This window comes from Pogona vitticeps, chromosome 3, assembly GCF_051106095.1.
Source record: "Pogona vitticeps strain Pit_001003342236 chromosome 3, PviZW2.1, whole genome shotgun sequence".
NCBI classification, from domain to species: Eukaryota; Metazoa; Chordata; class Lepidosauria; order Squamata; family Agamidae; genus Pogona; species Pogona vitticeps.
Genome location: NC_135785.1, coordinates 202,706,167 through 202,733,044, shown reverse-complemented (window position 1 = coordinate 202,733,044; position 26,878 = coordinate 202,706,167). Strand labels below are relative to the sequence as shown.

Here is a 26,878-nt window from a genome sequence, read left to right as displayed (position 1 = left end):
AAGGTCCGCGCCGCATTTTCGCGCCCTGCCCTCGCTTACCGAGGGCGCGAAAATGGCGGCGCTATGGAAGAAACATCGCTTAACAGTGAGTTTTCAAGCCATAGGAACGCATTGAACAAAGTTCAATGCGTTTCTATGGCTTTTTTAGACCCGTTTAGCGATGTTTTCGCATAGCGAAGGTTAATCCGGAACGGATTAACCTCGCTATGCAAGGCACCACTGTAACTCTAGGCCACTGTCACAAGCCACTCTCAAGCCTTTACCCATCCAGGCCTCCAAGAGTGCTCACTACCTCCCTTCAAAACTGCTGCCACCAACCTATCCTTAAAATCAGAAGGACAAGGGTTTCTTTCAAACAAAATAAAGTGTTTATTGATTACACAAAATAAAAGGAGTAAATCACAGGTATAAAATCAATTAGTCAATCACTGTTTATAAGACACTAGCTCACACAGACTTTTCCCTCACTGACAGGCTCTTTCTCACTCTCTATGAATCTCTCTAATCACTCATCTCTCAATCTGCTCTCCTCTCACACATCACACACCTTATATAACCCAGCTCCTCCCACTTCTGCACCACCCTCTGTCCTCTCATTGGCTGAAGTTCCCCTGCCCAGCTGTGATGGACAGGTGAGAGCAGAGCTGAATGCCACAGCCACCAAGTTAATTCCTACTTACAGCAATCCACCCAAGGTTTTCCAGGTGTAAAGTGCTCGGAAATTGTTCAGCAGCCCCGCTTTCAGGCATCCGCCTTGCCCCAAGGCAAAATAAAATATCTGAGACAAAGCACTTTAAGTAAGGCTGAGGGTAAAATACCCCATACTAGAAATATTTGTTTGAATCCCAAGGCTACCTCATATCAGTGCATTTGTAGGTATCCAGAGACTTTGAGAATCAAAGTTGGAAAAGTCCTTGCGCATCATCTACTCCAAACCCCTGCAGAATGCAAGATTTACAATAAACATCCAGATTCAGCACACATACATTCAGTGGAAGAAACCAAACCAATCACATCCTAAACCAATTTGTTCCACGCTTGAACACCTCTTACAATTAACAATGTTCATCAAATGTTTAGCTGAAATTTGTTCTAGTTTCCACCCACTAGTTCTAGCTCTGCCCTCTCTTGCAACAGAGACCACGTTCGCTCCATTTTCTGCATGACGGCCTTTCAGAGACAGAAGTTACTATTTTTAACACATTAGAGCAACATCTCTTATCATTAGATACCCTAATTTGTTTGGGGGGTGGATTCAGCATTGTAAACAATTAACCTGGATTTAATTTAATACTATTCAGACTACAACAAATATTCTAATTCATTTTACACTTATTAGATCATCTAAGATTCACTTGGCTGCACTCTGCATACATATAACATGAGGAATTTGTGTGCACTATTAGGCCAAAAGATAAAATTGCTCCAGACAGATGTGATGCACAGGCAACAGTTACATCTACAGGCCTTGCCCAGCCTGCTTTTAGTTTGCAATTAAACAAGGTTGGCATGTTTTACTTTGCCACATTTTATTCTATTCCCTCTCTTTATCATCCTTATCTATGCTTATAGATGTTCGTATTAATTCATGAGGTAAAGGAGTCCCTTTCTTCTACAGGGCTTCATATTTCTGAGGTATTCTTCCCTTCTCAGAACGGTGAATCCTTGAAGACATCACTTACAGATCTTTCCCTTTTGTGTCATCTTTTGACATTTCATTCACAATGTATTTAAAAGCTTTAATTAACAGAGTTTGAAACTTGATACTATCTTATCTTTTCCTGAATAGACAGGTCTAAAAGCACTAACCCATGATGAATGATACCACATTTTATAGCTGAAGCTGGGAAACTCAAAACCATCCTAATGATAGCTGTAAAGTGATATCAAGGGAGCTTCTGAGATCACCACATCCCCCCACCCCATTTTCCTGAGTACCTTGCTAGTAATAACAGAGTGAGATGAAATATACACAGGAGTCTCCATTGGGATGACAGGGTAGAAAGGCATGTAGTATTCTCTTTCCTGTAATTTTATTATATCTAGCGCAATAGTTTCCCTTACATTTTGCTTCAGCACAAATTTAAAGTTAATGATTTTGTATAGCAGACCACTTACCTCATCCCTTTTTTAAAATATAACTGGTAGTGAAAGCTAAATCCCATAAAAATATTTAGAAATTGTTGGAAATCATTACCTGATCTCTTCCAGGTGGATTTGGAGCAAATGCTAAAAACAATAAAACGTATTGTCATTTGGAAAGTTTATTAAACTATATAAACAGAAGAAAGAAAAAACAAGTTATTTTCTTTGGTGGTAGAATTAGAGCACTCTAGTCCGTGGTACTACAAGCTGTAGGACACCTTGAGGACCTTCCTAACCTTTTGTAGATACTGTGCACAGTTCAGAACAACCTCCTTCAGTGGTAAACATGCACTGAGTATTTGGAAAAAGCATGAAATTAAAATTGCCATATATTCAATTATGCTGTTCCCCCAAATAGTTAATTAGTCCTAGCTGGTGTGTTTTCAGATCTGGTGGGCAGGAGTAGGGAAATAAAGGTATAAACAAACAAGGATGGTAATGTAATGAATGGCCTGACATTTAATAATTTTTTAAATTCTCAATGCGACAAAGACTTTGTGGTGCTACAGGAGGCATGTAGATGCAATTTACCACAGATTATGGAATTAAGATTTGGTGACTTCTCTATAAAGTGGAACTCACTGGTTTTCGGATTATTTTTTCATGTTTTTAGACATTGTCTTCATAAAGGAAAACTTACTTTATGGCTAGTTCTCTAGGCCAGAGGTCCCCAACTCCATCTGTGGCCCGGTACTGATCTGTGGCCTGAGCTGGATTCGGCCATGGAGACAGACCTCCCCCCACCCCCGCATGCACCCCCTGCAATCCCCTTTGTACATGTGCATGTGCACCTGCAAGAGCACTCCACACCTCTTCATGCACGCGCACGAGTGCCCCCAAGTGCCGCGTTGCCCTTCACACATGCGCACGAGCACACATGCGCCCTTCTGCTCCTTTGCACGTGCGCAGAAGCACACCTGCACCCACGCGAGAGAGCGTCTGCTCCTTCATGCATGCACACGAGCACACGGGGTGCCCTGCCTTCCCCAACCAATCCGCGGGTTTAAAAAAGTTGGGGACCGCTGCATGTAGGCCATGATGGCTAGGCAGGATGGGACTTGGCAGTTCATGAAATCTACAAAATGCCACATTTTCAAAGACATATCAAGGTCAAAAGTATGACTCTCATACTTTATACCGTTTCCCCTAGTATGATTTTTCAGGATGGTCGTAATATAAGCCCTAACCCCAAAATATGCCCGTTCAGTTAAACCCCGCCCTCCACCAAAGACTCATTGTGCAGAAACCAGAAGATGGCATGACTGTATTTGATTAAATGTAGGTTGTTGTACATGAAAAAATAAAACATTCAATGCATTTTTGGAGCAAAAAAATAATATAAGACCCTGTCTTATTTTTGGGGAAACACGGCAGTACCCTTTGGAAGTGGTGGTCTGTTCCAGCTGTTCATCCTTGAAAAGGTTAATTCCAGTGTGAAATCAGACAATCCCAACCAATCATATCAAAGTTCATCAGGGTAAAAGTTGCTTTACTTTGGAATGATTCCAGGCAACATCAGCTTGCCTAGTTCTACAAGTTCTATTCATCTACATTGCTTCTCTGCACAAAAAAATCCAAATGTTCGTGAAAATATGTAATGTTTTAGAAGTCACAGGTATGTTACTTTAAAAAACATTCTTACAGCTATGAACAAAGCTGTAGGTACAAATGCTTAAATACATGAAAACTGGACTTAAGTTTCAGGCAAACACTTAAATCAGGAAAATATATTTCAATTATATGAGTTTAGCAATAAGTTTCAGACAAAAAATAGATTATATTACAATCCAAAAATACAGCTCATAGGCATGTATCTTCAAAAAGTAAAAATCTGTAAAGGCAGACCTACACATTTTGGCATATTCAGACATTAAGATTATTTAGCAATGCTTTCACACAGCAAAGCTGGCCAGACCCACAAGAAATGCAGAGAATGGTCATTTCCTAGTTTGTTCTACTCAACCTGTTCCATCAGTCCCCCTCCATTGAGCACTCTTTATACAGTGGTGCCTCGCATAGTGATCGCTCCGTTTAGCGACGAAATCGCTTTGCAATGCATTTTTTGCGATCGCTTTGCAATGTTCCCTATGGGGGAATTTTGCTTTGCGATGATCGGTTCCCTGCTTGGGGAACCGATCATCACAAAGCAACCATTTTCGCGCAGCTGATAGGTGGTTTCAAAATGGCTGCCAGGAAAAAACCATGGCCGCTGTGTTTAGGGACAGATTCCTCACTTAAGAGGCAGCAAAAATGGCCGCACTATGGAGGACCTTTGCTGAACAGTGAGTTTTAAGCCCATAGGAACGCATTAATCAGGTTTTAATGCGTTTCTATGGGCTTTTTAAAATCGCATTGCGACGTTTTTGTTCTGCGGCGATTTTTGCGGAACGAATTAACATCGCAATGCGAGGCACCACTGTATCTGCTGCTCTCTATCAGCAACATGGTGTAATATAGAGCAATCACTGACATATGCACTTCCTGCATTTAGAAGTGTATATGGGGTTCTTTTACACAGAACATTGCTTCTCTACCAAGAGGGTTGATTCATAAAATTAAAAGTATGAATGTAAATAAAGAACAATTAATAATAAATAATTACTATAGGTAAATAACTAAAATACAGTATTTAATTTGGTAAAAAAACTTGTTATTCTACACTTTTCATCTCTTCATAGCACAGATCAGAATCAAGCTCAACAGGGTATTCTATCCCCATTGATTCTGCAAGTCTTTTCCCTTCCGTTGGGCTTTTGCAATTTTATTGTTTCGCTTTTGTTCATTTATTTTATTCTATTATTTTGCTAGATACTTTTATCAAAGTTCTGGACAGCTGGGTTTGAATTACCAGGAATACAAAACATAAAACACTAGAACACCTCCTCCAGTATGAACCAGATTAGGAACTTTGCTTATCTTCTGAGTATCTTCTTTTTCCACCACTCTCGGTGAAGGTTAGGTTGGTGGAGACAAATTGGCTTCCTCTCTCATTGCACCTGGACTATGGAAGAACTTCCACATTTAAGTGCATCTGGCCTTATCAGCTGTCCGCTTTTGAAGTTCTTTCATTCCAATAAACATCTTCTTCACACAATTAATTATAACTTTCACCTATAGGACTTTTATGGGCTTCGGCCTTTTTTCTTTTTTTCTTTCTTTCTTTTTTTTTGGTCACTGCTATTTTACAGAGTATTCTCACTTTCTTTTAAACTGTTGTGTTGTGTTGTGTTGACTGATACGAGCCACTGTAAGCTTGCTGGTATCTGCTTCGCACAGAAAGACAGATGATATATTTCTTATGATAAAGAAACAATAAATAAGCTTGTGGCTTCTGCAATAGAAGTTCCACCCAGAACACCTGAGACACCGCTTGTTTCAAAGGAGATCAGACTGTTGCGGAGCAGAACACTGAAGAATCTCAGATGTTTTCTGCAAAATTCTTAGCTCTTCTATATGCAATGCCTCTACCAGAGTCAGCTGGCTTACAAGATGTGCATAGTCACTTTTTAAAAGAGAAATCTGAAAAATCAACAATAAGAAAATATTATTAAAATCCCCATAATAAAATATTTATTATTAATAAAATATTATTAAAATCACTCTAATGTTTATGCAAATTAACATAAGGACCTTGTGCTTAGAACAATTAAAAAAATCAGGTCACCAACAACTCAATATCTTGTATAAATTACGTAAATTAATGAAATATGCCTGCTTGTCTCATTTCCTATGACTTATCAGCTGACACCCAGTAGTAAGTCCCAACTAGGATATACCCAATGAATCTGTGGGGATTTGGTACATCAACTTCTCCATATGTTCCACTGATTCAATAGGTGCACTGAATCTGTGGGAACCCAGGGAATCCTAGGGAACCCCTTCATCCTAGCAAGACTTCAAGACCTATAGAATAAAGCAGGGAACAATTTAAATCCAGAAAATCATCTTCACCAATCTCAGTGGCTGAACGGGCACTGGCGGCGGTGACTTTCCAACTTTAATTCATTCCAATCTTGTGCAGCTCTCAGAGATGAAGAGGATCCTTTGGGATCCTTGGAGCCTGTCAGAGGGAGGGGAAATAGGAGTCTTTTAATTCTCCTGAAATGGCCATGGCATGGATACAGGTGGATGTCACTGAAGTTGCATGGCATAACTTGCAACATAGGATTTCCAGCCATGGTCTTATGCTACACACCCAGACAGTAAAATATGGAACCAGGCTCTCAATCACCAACTGAAAAATACTGCACAGTTAAGCAAGATATAACCGCTGGCTGATGAACCCTCAAAGTCTGGAAAAAAGGTGGAGACAGGTTCTTTAATGACTGTCACTCTAGGATATGGCAGGAGGGAGCTAATTTTTTTCCTATAGATCCATTTTTCCTTCATTTCTCCTCTGATTCATAGATGGCCCTAGATGTATCTGCCGAAATAACAACTGCCACCCAGCACCCATAAGTGGATATGAAACTTTCACAAGCCCTTCTGAGGTGAGGTGAGGATCTCACACATAAAGCAGGTTGCATAAACACTGACATTGCCCATTTTTACCACACCCCTCAGAATCCCACTAATTTGGGTGATAAAACAAACATATTAGTCATATAGTTACCAAAAGGAAACATCATCTGCTTTACAACCCTAGCAAAAATACCACAGTGGCCACTTTGACTGACTGCACACCAAGTCCTGATACAGAGTAGACGGCAGAGTATACCACCTCTGCCTCCAATCTTTGTGACAAAGGAGGCAGAGCAACGAACCAACATTTATGACTTCTTCACTATTACAGAGCAAAGACTTCTCAAAACCAACAGAGCCCTTTCCTTATTCAAGACTGCTTACAGTGGCTGGAATTGAAGCTGGTATGAGAGATACCAGCTCAGCAGTCTTCCTGTTTACAGGCCATCTTAATGTGTTTCATGCCTAATGTTTTAAAGGCAAGATTGCTGGACTTTTATGTGCACATTTGGTTTCAATACACTGCAATCTTCTCTTGAATCTCATGCAACACTACTAAAAAAAAAAAAAAAACACAACCAAATAAATACCTTCTGAAGGGTGTGTTGAGTTTCCCCAATCAATGACAAACATATCTCCATGGCAAGATCCAAGCTCTTCCTTTCATTCCTCTCTGAAATCACATCCCCAAGTAACACTTTCTTCCAGGAAGTACTAGAACCAAGGAATTTGAGAACACACGTTTATACCTGTCTCACTAAGTCCCAACAAAGTTGATTTCTGCTTGCTGTTTCAAGCAAACATCTGAAACTTACAACTGATTGGCTTCAAGACTTAAAAGTTTCAGAGCTGTAAGAAGCTTCCAAGAGGGACCATCCCAACCAAATGTCAGATCACTAGTGATGAAAAACAGAAAATCATTTTTTTAAAAAAATCTAAATCCAACAATTATTTACTAAATTAAAAAACAAAAAATAAATAGAACTTGGAAAGTTGGCTTCCCCACCGCCTTTGACAACTCCTATTGGTCATGCTGGCCAGAGGAAGGGTAGTTTTAAAAAGCAACTCTTTCAAGCCCTTTATTATACTGAAAGCCACTTATCCAAGCCTCTTTTATTCAAAGCCAAGCAGGCTTCAGTTTTATGGGAACTACTCTAATCATGGAGACCTATGAACCAGAATAAAATATCTCTGAGACCAGAGGCTTGCTTTCAGATTCAGAACTGGCCTAAATTCACAATCCTTCCACCTAAAAACCTGCTCCTGATTACACCACACAGCAATGTCTTTATTTCAGTGGTGGCGGCCAAGAGGTATTATTTTGCTGAGCAACACGGGATCAAACTCTGATCCATTTACTGCAGTCCCTATGATTTCACTTCAAAGAAAACTAAGACTTCAAAATGAAATAGCATTTCTGCTCAAAATTTTGGAACAAGATCTGTCTTCGTGGCCCAGTCTGGCTCAGGCCATAGATTGGCACCAGTCCACGGACCGGGGGGGGGGGGTGTTGATGACCTCTGCCTTAGCACACTAAATTGCACTAGAATAGGCCAAACGAAACAATGAGGATTTGGTGAGTCAACTACTCCATTATTTCCATTGATTCAAATAGACCTTCTCTAGTTGCTACTTGCTATACTAAAGTAAGCTGCAAATAGAGTAGGCCTATTTGAATCAATGGATTTGACTCATCAAACCCCCATTGGTCCAGTGGACCTACTCTAGTACAATTTATTACACTAAGCAAGAGGATTTCAGCCAATGTATGCAACTGCACATTATCTGAGCAAGATTGGAAAAGTTACTTTTCAAGATCAGAAGTCCATGCTGGCTACAAGATTCTGGGACACACAGTCCCCCAAAAGTAGATTTTCCAAGTTCTACTGTGTCAACATAAATCAACATACCCCCCTGCTTAGGATATCCTATAGGCATGGATTTGTTCTTGCAGTAAGCGTCATGAAGTTAAGGCATGCTGTTTATATACTGCCCCATAGCACTTAAAGCACCCTCTGGGCAGTTTACAATTGAATTATGCAGGTTACACGATGGCGGCCCCCCAGTAATCTGGGTATTCATTTTACCAACCTCAGAAGGATGGACTGAACCCCAGGTCGTGAGCAGTTTTGGCTGCAGTACAGCAGTTTAATCACTGCGCCACAAGGCTCTTTGTAAGGTCCTCTGACCAGTCATATTCTCTTTACAGAAGCCACAAATACTATATGAAATAGGAAAAAACCAAAAATAGTACAATAAGAGTCTAAAAGTTATAGGAAAACCTCCCAGCACAGAGGAAATCTCAAGCTGAAGAACCCAAGCCCCATTTAAGCTTATGTGCAACTTACTGTAAAAGTTTGTGCTCTTGTAAAATGGAAAGCTTCCTATGCCTCTGTTTGTCTTCTGGAAAGGCATATTTAAGCAAAGTAGCTAAAGAGAACAGAAATGTTTAAAAACAAACAACAGATGAGTGCTACGTGATCTCCAGATGCTATTGGATTGCAACTCCCATCAGCCCTAATCAATGGATGAATTCCAACAATATTCAGGCAACTACTAAGTACAGTACTCACACCCCACCCCTGAAAAATAATCCAAATCAAAGGTCTACGCGCACAGTCCTAAGCATCCAATTACTTTATCCGCTGTCAGAATCAAACAGTAAACAACAGCCTTACCTGCCCCGACATGAACAGTGCTGTGTGGATTATGGCGGGCAACAAAACCATATTCCAGGAGCAGACGTTGATTGTCATGGGGGCCGTAGCAAATGAATACTTCTCCGTATTTTTTACAGCCTGAAAGTGTTACTATTTCATAACACTTTGTCTTTTCATTAAATGCAGCTTTCACCTGAGGAAATGCAGACAGTTACAAACTGACTGTGGAGAAAAGTCAGAGAGGGGGGGAAAATTCAAATTATCAGAAAACTACTCTTGTTCCACCAGTTTACCAACCACACACTTGCAGCTTGATGCACTATGTTCACAAAACCAGTAAACAGAGAAGCACTAGAAGTAGGCGTGTGCTATTATGTCCAAGGAAGTATACGTTCTTCTGATTACAGTCCTCAGACCATTCACTACAACTGACCCAGATTTCCTCTATTGTTCTAGACTGCCGCTCAAGTATTTTATTTTAAAATATCACTCACACAAGGCTTCATAATAAGCCATTTTATAAAAGCGAATTTCAATATAACTGACAGAGCAAATTTCCGTCTCTGTACCACATAGTACAAAAGCCTCCTTCCTGTGTTACTTGTGTAAATGCCACCATAAACTAAAGGCAGTGAGAAAATTACCAGGCATGAAACTTGTGGAAATTAAATATGTCTGTCAGGACTTGATGCCACACTGCAACTATTAGGGTGAAGGAAATTTTCAAGGTTTTGGCAAGCCTCACTCTTTTGTTTCCATTCTACCTCATGATTTTTTTAAAATTTCACGTCTCTGAATCTAGCAGGTAGCACCAACTAAAGCCAACCCACACAATCAGTGAGATTTACGTAAGCAAAAACTCACAAGTCAGTGGAACTACTGTAGCTGGATTAGACTGAGGTCTGTAATCATTCATTCTATTTGTTAATTACGTACCTGGAATTTGTACTTCTAATGTGGTAGTCTCATGACATCCTACATACAATTAACAAATGCATTCTCTGAAAATGGATCCTTGGGAAGTCAAAAGGATCCATACTCAAGGGCAAGGCAATAGATATCTACAACAGTCTAATAACAGTTACTTAGTGCTCAGAGAATCCTGGCAGATGGCTAGAGATGAGAGTGACAAACCATGGGAGAAGTGAAGGGAATATCCTATAGTGCAGAATTCCCCAACCTTTTTAGCCCTACGGACCAGCTAGGAAAGGTGGGGCACTCCCCTGAGCTCATGCGCATAGCAATGTGCATGTGCAAAGGAGTGGCAAGGCACTCATGCCGGCAGGCACGCACATTCTTGTGCGCAAAAGGCGGCGCAGCGTCGTGCTGGCGCACAGGTGCTTGTGCGGATGCTCAAAGGGTGCTGCGGCACTCAGGGGGCACTTGTGCACATGCACGAAGGGGTGAGGGAGCGCTCAAGTGGGCACAGGCGCATGCGTGCAGGCACAAATGGGCTGTGCAGGGGGGGAGTGCTTGCGGGGGTGGGGTGGTCTGTCTCCCTGGCCCTGTCCAGCTCAGACCAAGGACTGGCACTGGGCTGCAGACCAGAGGTTGGGGACCTCTGCTTTAGTGTAGCTAGCTAACCATAATCCTAAACAAGCATAATCTTCACTGCAACATTTTGTTGCAGAACCCACACGTTCATCCTAATATCACTCTGTCTCTCACCCATACAATTCCAGAGACCTTGTTTGTATTTTATTACCTGGACAGCTGGATTATGGTTCAGCAAATCCAAGAATGGGGCTAAGGCATACGTATCTGGATCTCTAGATAAACACGCTCTCTGTGAATGTTTCATATATACTGTTCTTGTATTAATGGTGCACCAAGCCCACTGGAAGGCATGATAGTTAAAAACAGACTTCACGTTTTTAGGAAACAAAGGCTGCAAAGAAAAGAAAAATGGCTGGGAGGAAACAAACAGTTCCTGGACCAGTTTCCTTTGCTCACGGGCCTTTCCTCTTAGGGGCTCAGGAAGAAGTTCCACTGTTTCGTGCTCCAAACAAACAGGGCAGGTATAGGTTTCAGGTAAGAGATCCAGGTATGGCTTCCACAGAGACTTCTCTTGACCAAATTTTTCTGCTATTAAAAATGTACACAATGCTATCAAAGGAGAAACTGGGGGCTTCCATCTGTTCAAATAGCAAAAAAGAAAGAAGGAAAAGAAATGGGTATGAGAATTATTCAAAGTATTTGCACACAATCCCTGTCACTAAATATCTGAAGCTTGCTCACAAGTAAGAAGGTTTTATATTGCTACCTAAATTTTGTTGCATTATTTTGTCTGGCTTAAATTACTGATTCAGTTGTTCTACTCTAACTGGATGTTATGTGCTGCCAAGCTGGAACTGATTTATAGGAGCCCTAATAGGGCGGGCTTTCAAATTAAGTAGGATATTTAAGGTGCAAGGTGTAGTTTTACCAGTTCCACACCAGTTTCCAAGGGTGAGTAGGGATTCAAACCCAATCCATCAACCTATTCACTACACCTCACTAGGTATCAGAACTGGGCACAGCAACTAAATTTACACACACACACCTTCAGTAGCACCTCATATTTGTTAGCATGTACAATAAAAAAAGAACATGCTACAATCTTTCATGTCTAAACGGCTCAGCTGCAATCAGGATAATTAACTCAGTAAGGAGAAGTACAAACCCTAGCAGTAATAGTTCAAATAAGACATCTATCAAATCTCAGTAAATAAAACTGAAATGTTTCCAACTTACTCTACAATATATTTTCTGAGGTAGCTGTTAAGCACAGTATCAGTGGTAAGCAAGCATTCTTCAGGCAAAGAAATAATCAAGTCTTCGGCCTATGGAATGTTTAAAAAAACCCAAATGATTATATCTTCAAAACACGTTTCTAATTACATCTATATTGCATAATAAAGATAGATAATCACCCCCCAGCTAAACACACAAGCAGGACCACATCATTCTCAGAATACCTCAAGATCCCTGCATTGTAGGGGGTTGGACTTGATAGCCTTATATATGATCCTTCCGATTTCACTATTCAATGATTGAGCCCCAAACATACTGCGGCCTTTAAACACACATATATTTACAAACACCACCCAGAGTGGGCTTGTAGCCAGATGGGCAGTATAGACATCAAGGAAATAAAACACACACACAAACGTGTACACACATGCACTGTGATCTGACATGATAAAATGCCATACCCCACTACATACACAAAGGTGCAGCACGGTGGTATCTTCATAAACAGTAAAACCCAATTAGAAATCACTGAATAGAAGAGATTATCCATAGACAAGGGAAAAACTACAGAGAAATGCTACTGAAATATTTTCCACAAAATGTAATCTTGAACTGACTTCCTAAGCCACGTGAGAGACTTCTGTACTGCAGTCAAAACTGTGCTCACGACCTGAGGTTCAATCCCAGGTAACCAGCTCAAGGTTGACTCAGCCTTCTATACTTCCGAGGTCGGTAAAATGAGTACCCAGCTTGCGGGGGGGGGGGAGAATGTGTAGCCTGCATAACTAACTTGTAAACCTCCCAGAGATTGCTTGAAGCACTATGGGGCGGCATATAAGCAACATGCTTTGCTTTATCTAAGCAGCCATGCATAGGACTGCACTGCAAACCACAGATTAGGTATTCCAGAGCTAAAAGCAATTCAAAACCAGTATTTAAGATTTGCAAAAGGTCTATCATTGGGCCACGTAGATTAGTGAAATCTTCAGCCAGACTGGACTTGAGATGCAGCTTTCCATCTTCTTTCAAATCTACAGTTAGAGAACTTCCAAAAGTAACTGAAGCCGGCAGTGCTCAGATGAATGTACAGTGGTGCCTCGCTTAACGATGTTAATTGGTTCCATAAAAAAAAATCGTTATGTGAAAACATCGTTAAGTGAAACACCATTTCCCATAGGAATGCATTGAAAACCGGTTAATCCGTTCCAATTTGAAACAGATTAATGCTTGCAATCGTTAGCCCACCTCCTGAACCCTATGAAAACTTAATTTGGTGTTGTTCTGAGTCGTCCTTAATTTTTGGTGATTTTTTGTTTTCTCTCTCATTGAAATGCATTGGACGGACAGTTCAATAGAGTTCAATGAGGGAAAAACAAAAAATCACCAAAAATTAACGAAGACTCAGAACAACACTAAATTAAGTTTGCATAGGTTTCAGGAGGTGGGCTAACGATTGCAAGCATTTAAAACAGGCTTCAAACAGTTTAAGACACTTTTACAGGAGCGAAAAAGGGACATCGTTAAGTGAAATTCCCCCATAGAGAACATCGTTAAACGATGGGGGAAATTCCTCAAAGAAACCCATCACTGTGTGAATTCATCGTTGTATGAAGCAATCGTTGTGCGAGGCACCACTGTATTTTAAAGTCACAGAACCGGTCCATTTTCTTGACTAAATGGCAAATTAGCAAAATGTACTCTTTCAAGATCTTCAAAAAGATAATTTGATCAAAGTTTTGTAACTTTTTTCCTTTACATTAATAATTTGGCAAAAGCCAGAAAGTTAATGAATTTTATTTGATTAATAATCCTAATCTCTACACACTTTTCCAAGTGTTTAAACGTAAAACGGCAGAAATATGCATACGGGTCTTGTACCAACATTCCAACGCTGTGCTTAAATGGGATTAAACTGTCAGAAGATTTCTTTTCTATCCATTTCTCATGCTACTTAAGTCACCAGAGTTTGAAAATTAGGAACAAGTCAGAGGCTGTTTTGTTCCTAGTTTTCAAACTTTCCAGCTGATGTGGTAAATACTACTTATCACCACATGGGGGAGCAAAATCATTTCATAACTGATAGCACCTCAAAAGCACAGAGCTTAGCAAAAAAAGGAGAGAGCAACACCTCCCCTTCCTTTTTGCTAAGCCTTGTGCCTTCGCAAAAGGCAGTGGTAAAGAGCTGCCTTCCATGTATAAAACGACCCTAAATTTTTTCTCAAATTATTTAAGGAAAAAGTATCATTTTATACATGGAAAAATTATTTCTATTATTTTCTATTCTTTTAACCCAGCTCTTCCGTGCTTTATTTTGAATCACTGCTGCTTATGCTTACAGCTATTGTCATTATTAATTTTATAATTATGTCATCTAATAAGGTTCGTTCCAACTGTACAATGCTGGAACGCTAGCGTTAAAACATTGCAATTCACTTTGTAAAGACACAACATAAAAATGGTGAATTGGTGCATTGTCACAAAGAGAGAAATACATAAACAATTAGGATGGAGGACACAGGGTTATATAATAAATTATTTGAAATCCAACATAGTCTAAAGGCTTTTGTGAAAGAAGCCTTAACATGAAAAGGGTTAATACTATACATGAAGACATCAGATTATATTTCCTATATACATTTCCCATATTCTTGATCTCTCCCATGGAACTGACATCTGATCCCTCTGGGGAATACAAACCTGTAGATGTTTTGTGGCCATCAATCCTCTTCCTGTCTCTAATAAAAATACAAGATAAATGTAATGAAATTTATTATCATGAAATTTCTCCACAAACTTGCAATACACCTTGCTCCAAAATAACAAGATGTGAGAAAGAAAAGGGCTTTAGAAAGCACAACACTTACCGTAATCACACAATACCTTCCCAAAGATTCACTATATATTACCTATGATGGGTTTTCTTCCCTTACGCTTTGTTTACCACTGTATTCTCAGTACTGAAAAACAAGTCTTTCCCACTTTGCTCATTAGACTTCAGTACGTAGTGGGATGAGGAATATGGGCAGGCATGTTCATGGTCACATGCCCACAAGAGATGAGATGGCAGCTTGGAGTGGAGTGCACAGCAGCTTTCAAAGAGGCTTGCCTACCCACACACCATTTATTCAGTCATTTTCTCTTTTCTCCATATCCTCTCTCTCACTCCATTCACTCAATCACCCTTAGTGAACTGCTTCTTTACAATCAAGCTCTCCTTCATCCAGAGACAAGGCAGAAAAGCCATCACCAATCTTGACTTCCATTAAACAAAATCAAAAGCCCACAAGGAGCTCAATGCAATTCCACGACCAGTTTTCACATTCTCCAAAGCACTTTATCAGGGCAGATAATTCTATAAAGGGATGGAGGCTTGGAACCTCACATATTATGTGAAAACATACTGTTTTCTTCTCATGGATCAATATGGCTCTCTTCCTTGTTGTATATAATTAGAGGACTAAAATTGCTTTGCCCCATAGCACTCTTGTGGTGCAGTGGTTAAACTGCAGTCCAGACTCTGCTCCGGACCAAGGTTCAATCTGGATGGGTTCAGGTAGGTAGCTCAAGGATGACTCAGCCTTCCATCCTTCTGAGGTCAGTAAACTGCCCAAAGAGTACAGTACTTTAAGCACTATGAGGTGGGCTATAAGCAGCACAATTTGCTTCTGTGTGTATCGCACAAGGAGTGTTTCTTATCTCCCTAGGAGAACAGCAGCCACTGCTGCGCATTCCCAAGACATGTGCAGGGGAGCTGCAGGAAGCAAGGTTGTCTGAGAGGGGTATAAATAGGAATGCCACATGTTTCTAAATTCTGTTATTTCAGTGCAACTCACAGATGGTCAAGGATATTCAATCACACTCTAAAATACTATACCTTGTCACCTGCGGTTGTAAATCACTGTTCTGCCCGATTTCCTCTACTCAAAGAATGCTATAGCAAGGACTTCTTATGACTGGAAATTACCTGATCAGTTCCATGTAAGTAAGCCCACACACTCTACAGAATATTCCTGCCTCCTCCGGTGGAAGCAAAATATAATTGCATTCTACAGATCATGTGGACTTATTCTTCTACTAGATTAAATATAAAGTCTTGGAAGTTTTGTTCTTTTAAAAACTATGAATAATTACCTGGAAACTCTGCTGGCATTAGTTTACTGTCCTCATAACCTCTTTCCTTCAGCCACTTCTTAAGAAATATGTATTCATCTTTGTGACTAAGACTTACTGCACAAAGAGAGAAAGAAACTAATTATACCTCAATAGACCATTTTAAGACACACTCTTCTTCTGCATTGATTTGTAAGAGTTTTATAACAAAGTAACTACTTCATCACATACTCAAGTGGATGCAGAAAATTGAAGTGCTTTGGCTTAGAATAAATTGAATAATTTAACAAAACCATTCCCTCTCTACTGCACTTATATCAATGCTGTTTTGTTCTGAGGACAAAATGGATGACATTAATATTGGTATGCTACATCCTAAGCATGTATGCACTGACTCAGTACATATTAGGATAGAACTCTAAATAACATCTGCAACACTGAACACTTTAAGGGCATAGTTAAGTTCTCCTTGAAAACTTCTTGTTTCAGTTAGTTAATCATACTGCCATTATTTCGAACCAAATTCTTTTACTGCAATTTTAAAATCATCTTACCACAGCTTAAGGAGAAAGTTCTAGACTGCTTTCTTCGTCTTTTTCGGTGAGTCCGGCCATTCTTTTTCTTCATGTTAAGCAAAGGAGTTCAGATTCCGCATGTAACCTGTGTGAGATAACTGGAAAAATGTTATTTTTTTTTCAACAAAAAAGATTTCATCAACTATTGATATAAAAATGTTGACCCCCTAACCACCCACACACCTTTCTATAAATGTGTTGGCAAGAAGCTGGTGAATAAGCACATCTGGATTTTCACAATGAGAAAACTGAATACTAAAGAACACATGACAAAACCTCATCCCATCCAGCCCCTCCACTCTTGGGAAGAACTGGATTTTTATTCAGGGACAATGTACAAAGAATACTACTTGCTGCAAAGCTACAGATAAGGAAGCCTCCCATCTCCCCTCCCTTTTTTGTTGGTTCTCCAAACACATCGAGTTGGCCTGGGTGTGAGGAAACAGCACGCTGAACTTTGGTCAGATCCATCTGGACCGATGCTCTTATGATTAATAACGTTTTAAGGATGGAAATCCGTCTGATCACTACACGGGAACATTCCACTGCGTAGTATTCGCGATCTAGTAACAGAAAGGCGGATCTTACGCATGTTTACTTGGAAAACACCCATACGTTCCCAATACGTTCAACGTGGCTGCTGACTATAAGTCAGTCCAGATCGGACTGCAGCTTCTTTATAGAATCACCCTTGCAGAAATTAATAGAACTCACGAGCAACCAGAGTCTGGGTCACACCGCCAAACCCGTTCCTTGATCAACTGGCAACTTCCCGCTTTCGTCTACCTCCACCGCAGACCTTCAAAACCACGTGGATCTCCCCCGGGGAACGCGCGGAACAGGAAGAGGCGGGCACTCTCCGGTGGCAACCTGCACGGCTCAGCCAATCCTGGCTGAGAGGGAGAAATGTTTACATTGAGAATCGCCCCTTATTGGATAGCGAATAAAAACTTTTTTTTAATTCTTGTTTTTCAACCTGACTTGGTCTTTTCTGGGTGTTGTCGTTTTAGATCGAAACGCGCCGTTCCTTGGACACCTGCTGCAGGTTTGCCGCTTTTTTGATTTTATGAAACAATTCTCTCTTTCCCGTACGCCTTTTTCCTGTAAATCCCTGTCTGTGCAACTTTTCAGTTTTGAGTAGAGCGGACGGCTCTTTGCGTTTTAAACATACAGGTCACACTTCTTGCTGGTGATTACCCTTGCTCTTACTTTTTTTATTATAGTTATAGGTGTAAGCATGTGTGAATTGTATTGACTGAGGACGTGATCGTTGCTTTCCCACATAACTATAGCCTCTACCCAAAATGTTGCTTTATATTTACATGATTAGATACAGCACTTTTTTCCTAGATAAATGTCTTTTTTTAAATTATGTGATTGCTCGAGCATGTAACCAGCTGTGAGCACTGATCTATATTCTAAATTTATTGCCAGGAATGTTCTCTTAGGCTTGATTGATTCCTTGTTTATATCCACTTAACTACGAATGTTCGTTAGTACTAAGGAATGAACTTTTAACCTAGCCTTTACAATACGGTTCCCATGCACTGACTAGATCGCCTAGCTCCCCCTAAGACTGCATTGTGGACAAAATGGTAGATTATCCAAGGAGAATTCGGTTTTCCCTACTTGTGCTTTTCTTGCTTGATCTCTCTGTTCATGTTCACTGTCTCAGTGTAACCCACACTATCACTTTGTAATGCAACTGTGAGGAGCTTTTTGACTCTTCGATTTTCAGCCTACAACTCCAACACTCTTTTATTTTTGGTGAGCTTGATGAGACTAATCAGAATAGTAGGTAAAACATTTGAAATGCCACAGATCTTCCACCCCCAGTGAGAAGTGCTAAGCTAGTCTTATCTATTCAGGTATATTAGTGTGAATCCACTTTTAATAGGCATGGTTTCATGTTACAAAATTCTGGAATTTGTAGTTTGGTACTTAAATTTTTTTAACTCTGTCATTAGATGTGTAAAATACCTAGAAGTGGTTTACAGTGGGGTCTTGACTTGAGAACTTAATCCGTATTGGAAGGCGGTTCTCAAGTCAAAATGTTCTCAAGTCAAATCTGCATTTCCCATAGGAATGCATTGAAAACCATTTGATCTGTATCTGCTCTTTTCCGTCCATAGAAACTAATGGGAAGCTGCTATTCCGCCTTCGACCACTAGAGGGGGGATATTTTGTTTCTTTTTTTCTTAGGTCAAGAAAGGTTCAGGGAAGGCAGGGAAAATACAGTCCAGGCAGTACAGTACCAGGCAGTCTGAAGACCCCAAATCCACTCTCTAAACGCTGGGAGGAGTGAGGAAGCAGACAGGCACCCTTTTCACTGGCCAACAGTTAACTGAAAGTTCAAATTTTGCACTTTCCCTGCCTCCCACGTGGTTTTTTTTCAGTTCTTAACTCAAATCTAAGTACTTAAGTCAAGTCAATATTTTCCTATGAGAGCGGTTCTTAAGTCAAAATGTTCTTAACTCAAGTCGTTCTTAAGTCAAGACCCCACTGTATTGTTGTTTTCTAGTCTGCCTTTGCCTTTAGTCTGCAGTACTAATAAGAATTAGCTTGAGTATCATTGTAAGGTAAAGGCTCCCTTTGGCATTTAGTCCAGTCATGTCTGACTCTAGGGCATGGTGCTCATCCCTGTCTCCAAGCCACAGAACCAGCGTTTGTCCATAGACAGTTTTTGTGGTCACGTGGCCAGCATGGCTAGACACAGAACGCCGTTACCTTCCCACCATGGTGGTACCTATTTATCTACTCACATTTACATGCTTTCGAACTGCTAGGTTGGCAGGAGCTGGGACAAATGATGGGAGTTCACTCCATTATGTGGATTCGATCTTACGACTATTGGTCTTTTGACTTTTCAGCACAGAGGCTTCTGTGGTTTAACCCGCAGTGCCACCATGTCCCTGAGTATCATTGTAGTTGTATATAAAACATCCTTCACCAATGTAATCTCCCATACATGCTGCTAAATTTCTATATCCCATTAACATTGGAATGACTGCTTATTCCCACAGAGATGGATGTTGCCAAGAAATCAGAAAAATACTAAGAGTTGGAAGAGTAGCCACAAGGGAAATAGAAAAGATCCCTAAGTGAAGGATGTGTCATTGGAGAACAAGGCCAAGATCATTCACACCATTGTATTCCCAATTGCTATGTAGTGTGAAAGCTGACAAAAAAATTTGGAGGAGTACTTTACAAATGTACTGTAAATCACCATAAAGACAAATTAGTGGGTTCTAGAGCAAATCAGGGCGGATACCCAATGTGGTGTAGCAAACAGAGTGATGGATTAGGACTCAGGAGGCATGAGTCTGAATCTCCGCTTAGACACGGCAGCTCACTGGAAGTGTAGAACTGGTAAAACTACTCTCTAAATAGCTCACTTACTTTAAAAGTTTCATTAGGGTTGTTAAAAGTTGGTTCTGACTTGGTGGCACATAACAAGACCAGGTTGAGCCCAAACTTTCACTAAAAACAAAAATAACTAAACAAAGGCTGTTGGATTTTGGACATATGAGGAGATGAGATTTGCTGGGAAAGAGTTAGGAAAATTGATGGCTGTCAGTAGAGGAGTACAGGAGAACCTAACATATACTAAAATACAGTATAGCCATTTAGAAGCAGTAGGTCATAAAACCAGTGTATTATTAAATATTAAAACATTTTTAAAAGCAATATTTCAATAGACATAGAAAATGCAGTGGTTGAAAACCACTGGTGCATTGTTCTTTTTCAGATAAAGATTGCTTCCTGTGGCATTAGAATAGAGACATTACATGCAGAAACAGTGGTTGGTGTTATATCATCAGCAAGACTGAAGATTTCCATAAAAGTTTTTTTGTGTGTGTAATAATCACATCCTTTTTTAATATTAATGTTTATGTTAAATTACTTTAGAATTCACATCATAAGAAGGATGTCCAGCAAGGCAGTAGCTGTGGTGACCGGAGCCAACAAAGGCATTGGGTTTGCCATTGTGCGGGCTCTGTGCAAACAGTTCACTGGGGACGTCTACCTGACAGCCCGGGATGTGGAACGGGGCAAGGCAGCCGTGGCCAAGCTGCAGGAGGAAGGACTGAAGCCCCTCTTTCACCAGCTGGACATCAATGATCTTCAGAGTATCCGAGCTCTTCGGGATTTCCTAAAGGAAAAGTACGGGGGATTGGATGTGCTAGTCAACAATGCGGGAATTGCTTTCAAAGGTAACATACAGGCTGAGGATATTGTCCTCGAAATTTTAATGCTATGTCTTTAATACTGCATTTCAGATATTATTTTAAATAAAGGCCCTACACACTCAGGATGTCACAGGCTTAAAGGCAGGCATCAAGCCACCACAAAGATGGTGGGATTTAAACAGCCTAATGCTTTCAAATTGTAATCTATCTCATTTTTGGCAAATAGATAATCTGCTACTTTCTGTTCAACTGGTTCACATGCAACACTGAACAGTGATCTAACAGAGATAGAAGGTCCATCACGCTCTATTGGTTGCTTTCTGAATGATTTGCTTTAGATAAACAAGAGTTTCTGGGTCCTGTTACTTCACCAATGCAAACTAAAATTAATGTTTGGCTTTTAAAAAAAACCATGGCTGACCTTGTGCTGATTGCTCATCTCTTACATTAGCCTCATTTGCTCTCATTTGTAAAATAATAGTATTCACTGGTAGTTTTTTACCAGGATTTTGTATGCTAACCACTTTGGGAGGGATGTTTGTTTAAGAATCCATGATCTGTAGTGTGATACTACAGTGGCTGGCTGGATAGTTCAGTGGGTTGAGCACCTGGATGCAGAGCCAGGGTCAGGGATTTAATCCCCTACTGTGTCTGCCAGGAAAACAGCCCGCTTGTATGGACTAGGGCAGGCTGCACTGAGCTAGAGCACCACTAGAAGGAGAGAGTGACATACCATATCTGAGTACTTTATACCTAGAAAACCAAAGGAAGGGTTGCCATATCAGAATCTAATTGGCTGCATATTGTAATTTTTAATGTAGTATATGGCTCTCTGGGTGCACTAGGTAACTGATTCTGTCACCACTACTACTTAGCTGATTTGTAGGAGGCTATGATTTGAGTTTTAGAGATGGCATATACTGCAAGAACGACAAAGTGAATTACACGCCATATCAAGCCTGAACTCTTAACTAGAAGCTAAAATGACTGAACTGAAACTATTGTAATTTGTAGGTACCATGACAAGTCACATTTCACTGGAAAAGATAATAAGGCTAAGAAGAGAAAACCTGACATAAGTTGGACTAACTTAACATAAGGAGTCACGGCCTTTCACATGGGAAAAAGACTGAGCAGTGATCCACTTCCCCTTTCTTTGGCTCATGGCTTGTTGCTACATATAATCCTACAATAATGGCTTATAATATAGTAAGATATTAAACAAATGAGAATCATGTGTGGTTCAAAGCTGGTTTGTTTAACAGTTGACTAGAGCTTACAGATTACTACAGACCAAGCATGTGTGAACCTTAAATTATGTCAGAGTTTATTTGTCCTCCCAACTGTATGTGGGGAGAAGAGAAGGACCTAAAGCTTTCCTCATGTATGCCGCAGCTATAGTTAGGGTATTCTGGGAGCTATGGTTCAAAAAAGTAACTTTCCACAGCTTTGTGTAGTGCTAAATGATTTCTGTGTGGACCACCTCCTTTTGAAACAAAGTTACCCAAATTATAAACAAAAATGATCAATGACCCAGGAGAAATTATCAAAGCAATTAGGTTTTCCATGGTTTGTCTTCCTCAGAATTGACTACTTAATCGTGTATATCAGAATAAGCTTATATTCTTTTAGATTTCATGTTTTTGCAGGTATTTATACGGCCGTCCTTTACATATCTACTCAAAAGGAAGCTCCACTGAGTTCACTGGACACTACATATAGATGACCGAGAAGTCTTGCTAAGCATTTTCCAGCAGAAGCCATGTACAGGCAAAGTTTATGCCTTTGTACCTGCTTGGAGATGAAATCTGGTTGGGTCTTGTTGTGGGGTCAGCTTTTCAGTTCAGATATTGGTAGCACTTTGCCACCTTTATAAATTTTAATACAGCATCTTACTGTTGTTCAGACTCTGTATGTATAGCCATAGTTTTTGCATTTATTACTGTTGGTCCTGACTCTTATTTTTCTTTCCTCATCTTAAAAAAAAGTTGCTGATACAACTCCATTTGCAGTACAAGCAGAAGTCACACTGAGAACAAACTTCTTTGCAACAAGGGATGTTTGTACAGAATTGCTGCCACTGATGAAACCTAATGGTAAGTGCAGCATACTGAGTCTGGGACATAATGGGACAGAGTGAAGCCCAGCAAAAATAATAATTATAATTAATAAATAATAATTAATTAATTAATAAGTAAAAGCAAAGCAAAATGTGCTGCTTATATACAGCCACAGGGACGTGGTGGCACTGCGGGCTAAACCGCAGAAGCCTGTGCTGCAGGGTCAGAAGACCAAGCAGTCATAAGATCGAATCCACGTGACGGAGTGAGCTCCCGTCGCTTGTCCCAGCTCCCGCCAACCTAGCAGTTCGAAAGCATGCAAATGCGAGTAGATCAATAGGGACCACCTCGGTGGGAAGGTAACAGCGTTCCGTGTCTAAGTCGCACTGGCCATGTGACCACAGAAGATTGTCTTTGGACAAAACACTGGCTCTATGGCATGGAAACGGGGATGAGCACCGCCCCCTAGAGTCGAACACGACTGAACAAAAATTGTCAAGGGGAACCTTTACCTATATACAGCAACATAGTGTTTAAAGCTGTCTCTGGGTGTTACAATTTACTTTTGCAGGCTACACATTGCCTCCTTCACCAGTGAGCTAGGTATTCTGTTTACTGACCTCAGAAGGGTGGAACTTCAAGCCAAGTTCCTGGCCTAGAATTGAACTCGGGTCATGAGCAGAGTCTTCACTTCAGTACTGCAGTTTAACCATTGTGCCACAAGGCTTCTGGAGCACAGTGGAGTTGACAAAAACTCTGTACTTGTTGAGTCATCTTGAACTATGGTTCCCAACCTTTAAAATGCAGTCTGAATAAAACGAACAACCACAAACCTTTTTCATTCACAATCTGTTATAGATGTAACTTGAAAATATTCTCTGGGCTATATCCAGTGTCCTGAGAACAGATGTCCACACATACAATAGATCTTTTGTATGCTTTTTTTCACATTGCAGCACTATACCGGCAAAATGTGCTCTGAAGGACGGGTGTGCACGTATCTAGGTAAAGTAACAACATTAGAGGCCTTTAAGGTCTAAAAATTGTCACTATCAGGTCTGGTCATTTTTTAACATTAAAGGCTTCCCCACCTCTGTCCGAGGGCCCCTAAAGGCTTCCCCAGTGATCCCTGGGGAGCTTTGCAACTTTAAAGGTAGGAGGTGGGATGAGAAACTTTCGATCAAATATAAAAAGCTGCAGCTGATGATATCATCAGGTTTTCGCACACAGAGCTATGCTATCAGTGTTCTGGCCAATATTTCTGGGAGTATATCTCTGCTTGTTTAACCTGATTTAAAGATACTGTAAAAAAAAAAAGACCTGTGAGATGTTACTTTAATTATCTAGATTTTTTTCTAATCAGAGCAGATTTTGCTGAAAAGATGCTGCAGTGTGGAGGAAAGGACACTAAAGGCTGTGTGTGTAAAAGTCTGTTCCCAGGACATTGGATCTAGCCCACAGAATATTTCCAAGTTACACATAGAATGGGCTGTGGAAAAAAAGTGTATTTGGTAGTTGTTCAGTTTACTAAGATGGCAGTTTCTATGTCTTAAAACCTCCTATTCAACATGAATATGTCTTCCAGCATACAGAGAGATTAATTTGAAGATACAATATGATTGTAATAGTAGGATGGACTTAGACTGCAGTAGAGAGTGCCTGATCTAACTGGTTCCTCCACAGCCATTCCTTGTGGAAGAAACTCATTAGCAAACAGCCTATGATATATAACAGTTCAAACATACAATAAATGAAAACTTAATATAGGGAAGGTGAAAGAGGTAAACAAGATATCATGCTTCAAGGGGGGAAAATTCAATCTCTTCAAGCAGGCTTTTAATAGTAATGATTGAATCCCTGAATGCCTTCTTAAGTCCGATAGTTTTTAGTGTTTACTTGTTTTTAATTGTTCAATTGTATTTTAATTAGCATATAGTGTAATTGTTTTTTAATGTTTAAATTATGTTTTCAACTTCTCTTTGTATTGTGAGCCGCCTTGGGTCCCCTTATATGAAGAAAGGCGACATAGTTAAAGAAATAATTCCTTTAAGGCTGCTGAGCAATCTGGCAGTCTTTGTGGGACAATTCATTTTGAACTTTATTTCAACAGGACATGAGCTAGGAATGTAACTAATGGTATATAGAAAGAATCTTAGCCTTTCCAGTGGCTAAAATGACATTTGTGGACTTCATCTCCCCCACTGTTAGGGATAGAATATTTGTATTTATCTCTCCAGGAAGACAAATACAAATATTGCAACTATAGGGGACTGGGCTGATTGGACCATCCTTCCCCAGAACCAAGCTGTCCACTTACTGCTTGTGGCACAGTGGAAGCAGCCCATCATCGTTCACGCCATGCCATTCGTGGAAGCTGGGGCTTTCCCTGCCTCCCTGCAATGCTGACGAATCCAGCAAGGAGGCGAGATGATGGGTCTCCCTGCTCAGCTGCTAAGTGGTCAGCACAGGAGGGAGGTGGGGAATCCCCAGTCAGATTACTTCCACAATTGGCACAGGGTGAACAACAACAGGCTGCCCACGCTGCAAGCGATAAGTGGATGGCCTGGTCCTGGGGGAAGGTTCAATTGGCCCGGCCACCTGCGGTGGCGATATTTGTATTCCTCTCTGGGAGGCAAAGATGAATATCCCATCTCTACTCACCGTCAAACATTTCTCCATCAATCTAGCTGTGCAAAATTTTTCAGTGGCCAATAATGCTGTTCAATTTAACCTCCGATGTTGCTCCTTTAGCTCTTCGGCTTAATTTTATGCATGTATGATGGCGACTTTTGGAATACTTTATTATTTCAGGAGAATTGTGTTCTATTTGATGTATGTATTTCAATGCAGTTTTTATGTAAACTCCCTTAGGAGGTTCTAAAAGATAACCAGACAGTTTTGAAAAATATGTATAAGAATACAATTTGAAGTAAACTCCTAAAACAGTTTCTAACCCCATATAATTATTCTCCACTTTTTTACAGGCAGAGTCGTGAATGTGTCAAGCATGTGTGGTGCTTCAGCACTGACCAGCTGCAGCAAGGAGCTGCAGGATAAGTTTCGTAGCAACACAATCACTGAAGAGGAGCTAGTGAAACTCATGGAAAAATTCATAGCAGACACTAAGAAGGGAGTGCATGCAAAGGAGGGTTGGCCAAATCATGCTTATGGGGTGTCCAAACTAGGAGTGACGGTTCTGTCCAGAATTCAAGCATGGAGGTTGAACGAGATACGAAAAGGGGATGGTATCCTCCTCAATGCCTGTTGCCCTGGGTGGGTCAGGACAGACATGGCAGGCCCGAGAGCCACCAAATCGCCAGATGAAGGAGCTGAGACTCCAGTTTATTTGGCCCTTCTACCTCCTGGTGCTGAAGGGCCCCATGGGCAGTATGTTAGTGAAAAAAGAGTGCAGAAATGGTAAATGTTCTCATGTTTCTGGAGATTCAAAACACTTGAAGTAATTTCCATGGATAACAAGCTTCTGAACAGCATTCTGCTATAAAAGTTACACCTAAGTCCTCTGTAAGCAAATGGGAAGACTGCATATAATAATAGACTACATTAATATGCTGCCTATCTGTAAAGATTCTTTTCCAGATGTATGTTCTGGGTAGCTGCAAGTGCAGCATTGGTCAAGCAGCTATTTGATATGGATTTGGGCAACTGACTCATTTATTTTATTTTTCTTGGGGTGAATCTGGTCTTGCCTATTTACAAGATGTGCATGCATTAAAAAAAGCAAGTTTTTTTGTTTTGTGTGAATTAAGCTACTACAACAAATATGAATCCATGGAAATGATAAATAAAAGTGATACTGTAGCAGTCTGAATAGTGGATTCTTTTAGGGAAGGGGTGTGTATGTATGGTCTGTATAAAGAAAGCCTGGTTATATTTTCAAGCGCATGCAAATTCTGGAGATGTGCATTCAAATGCTGGCATAGTGG

At 40.4% G+C, this 26,878-nt stretch overlaps 2 protein-coding genes across 10 annotated transcripts; one reads left to right on the top strand and one right to left on the bottom strand.

Annotated features, from left to right (window-relative positions):
* Positions 1-3,391: 3,391 nt before the first annotated feature.
* SETD4 (SET domain containing 4) lies at positions 3,392-17,531 on the bottom strand. Of its 9 annotated transcripts, none has more exons than XM_078390551.1 (12): positions 17,399-17,523; positions 16,868-17,247; positions 16,664-16,782; positions 16,131-16,226; positions 14,697-14,734; positions 12,000-12,088; positions 10,972-11,401; positions 9,285-9,459; positions 8,955-9,036; positions 7,422-7,502; positions 7,197-7,320; positions 3,392-5,664 (listed from the first exon to the last, which is right to left on the bottom strand). In XM_078390551.1, the coding sequence occupies exons 3-12, from the start codon at positions 16,734-16,736 to the stop codon at positions 5,521-5,523; spliced, it is 1,332 nt and encodes a 443-aa protein (XP_078246677.1). In that variant the 5' UTR covers positions 16,737-16,782; positions 16,868-17,247; positions 17,399-17,523; the 3' UTR covers positions 3,392-5,520. The 9 variants fall into 9 exon arrangements, 7 of the variants coding, with proteins under 7 accessions (XP_078246677.1, XP_072850213.2, XP_072850216.2 ...); XR_013543628.1 differs by lacking the exon at positions 16,868-17,247 and adding an exon at positions 8,698-8,827 and having other exon boundaries at positions 5,341-5,664; positions 17,399-17,531; XR_013543627.1 differs by adding an exon at positions 8,698-8,827 and having other exon boundaries at positions 5,341-5,664; positions 16,664-17,247.
* Positions 17,532-17,590: 59 nt separating this feature from the next.
* LOC110076832 (carbonyl reductase [NADPH] 1-like) lies at positions 17,591-26,759 on the top strand. The gene is made up of 4 exons (XM_020789345.3): positions 17,591-17,729; positions 20,594-20,898; positions 22,863-22,970; positions 25,919-26,759. Exons 2-4 carry the CDS (start codon positions 20,613-20,615, stop codon positions 26,353-26,355), a joined length of 831 nt encoding a protein of 276 aa, XP_020645004.2. The 5' UTR covers positions 17,591-17,729; positions 20,594-20,612; the 3' UTR covers positions 26,356-26,759.
* Positions 26,760-26,878: the final 119 nt, after the last annotated feature.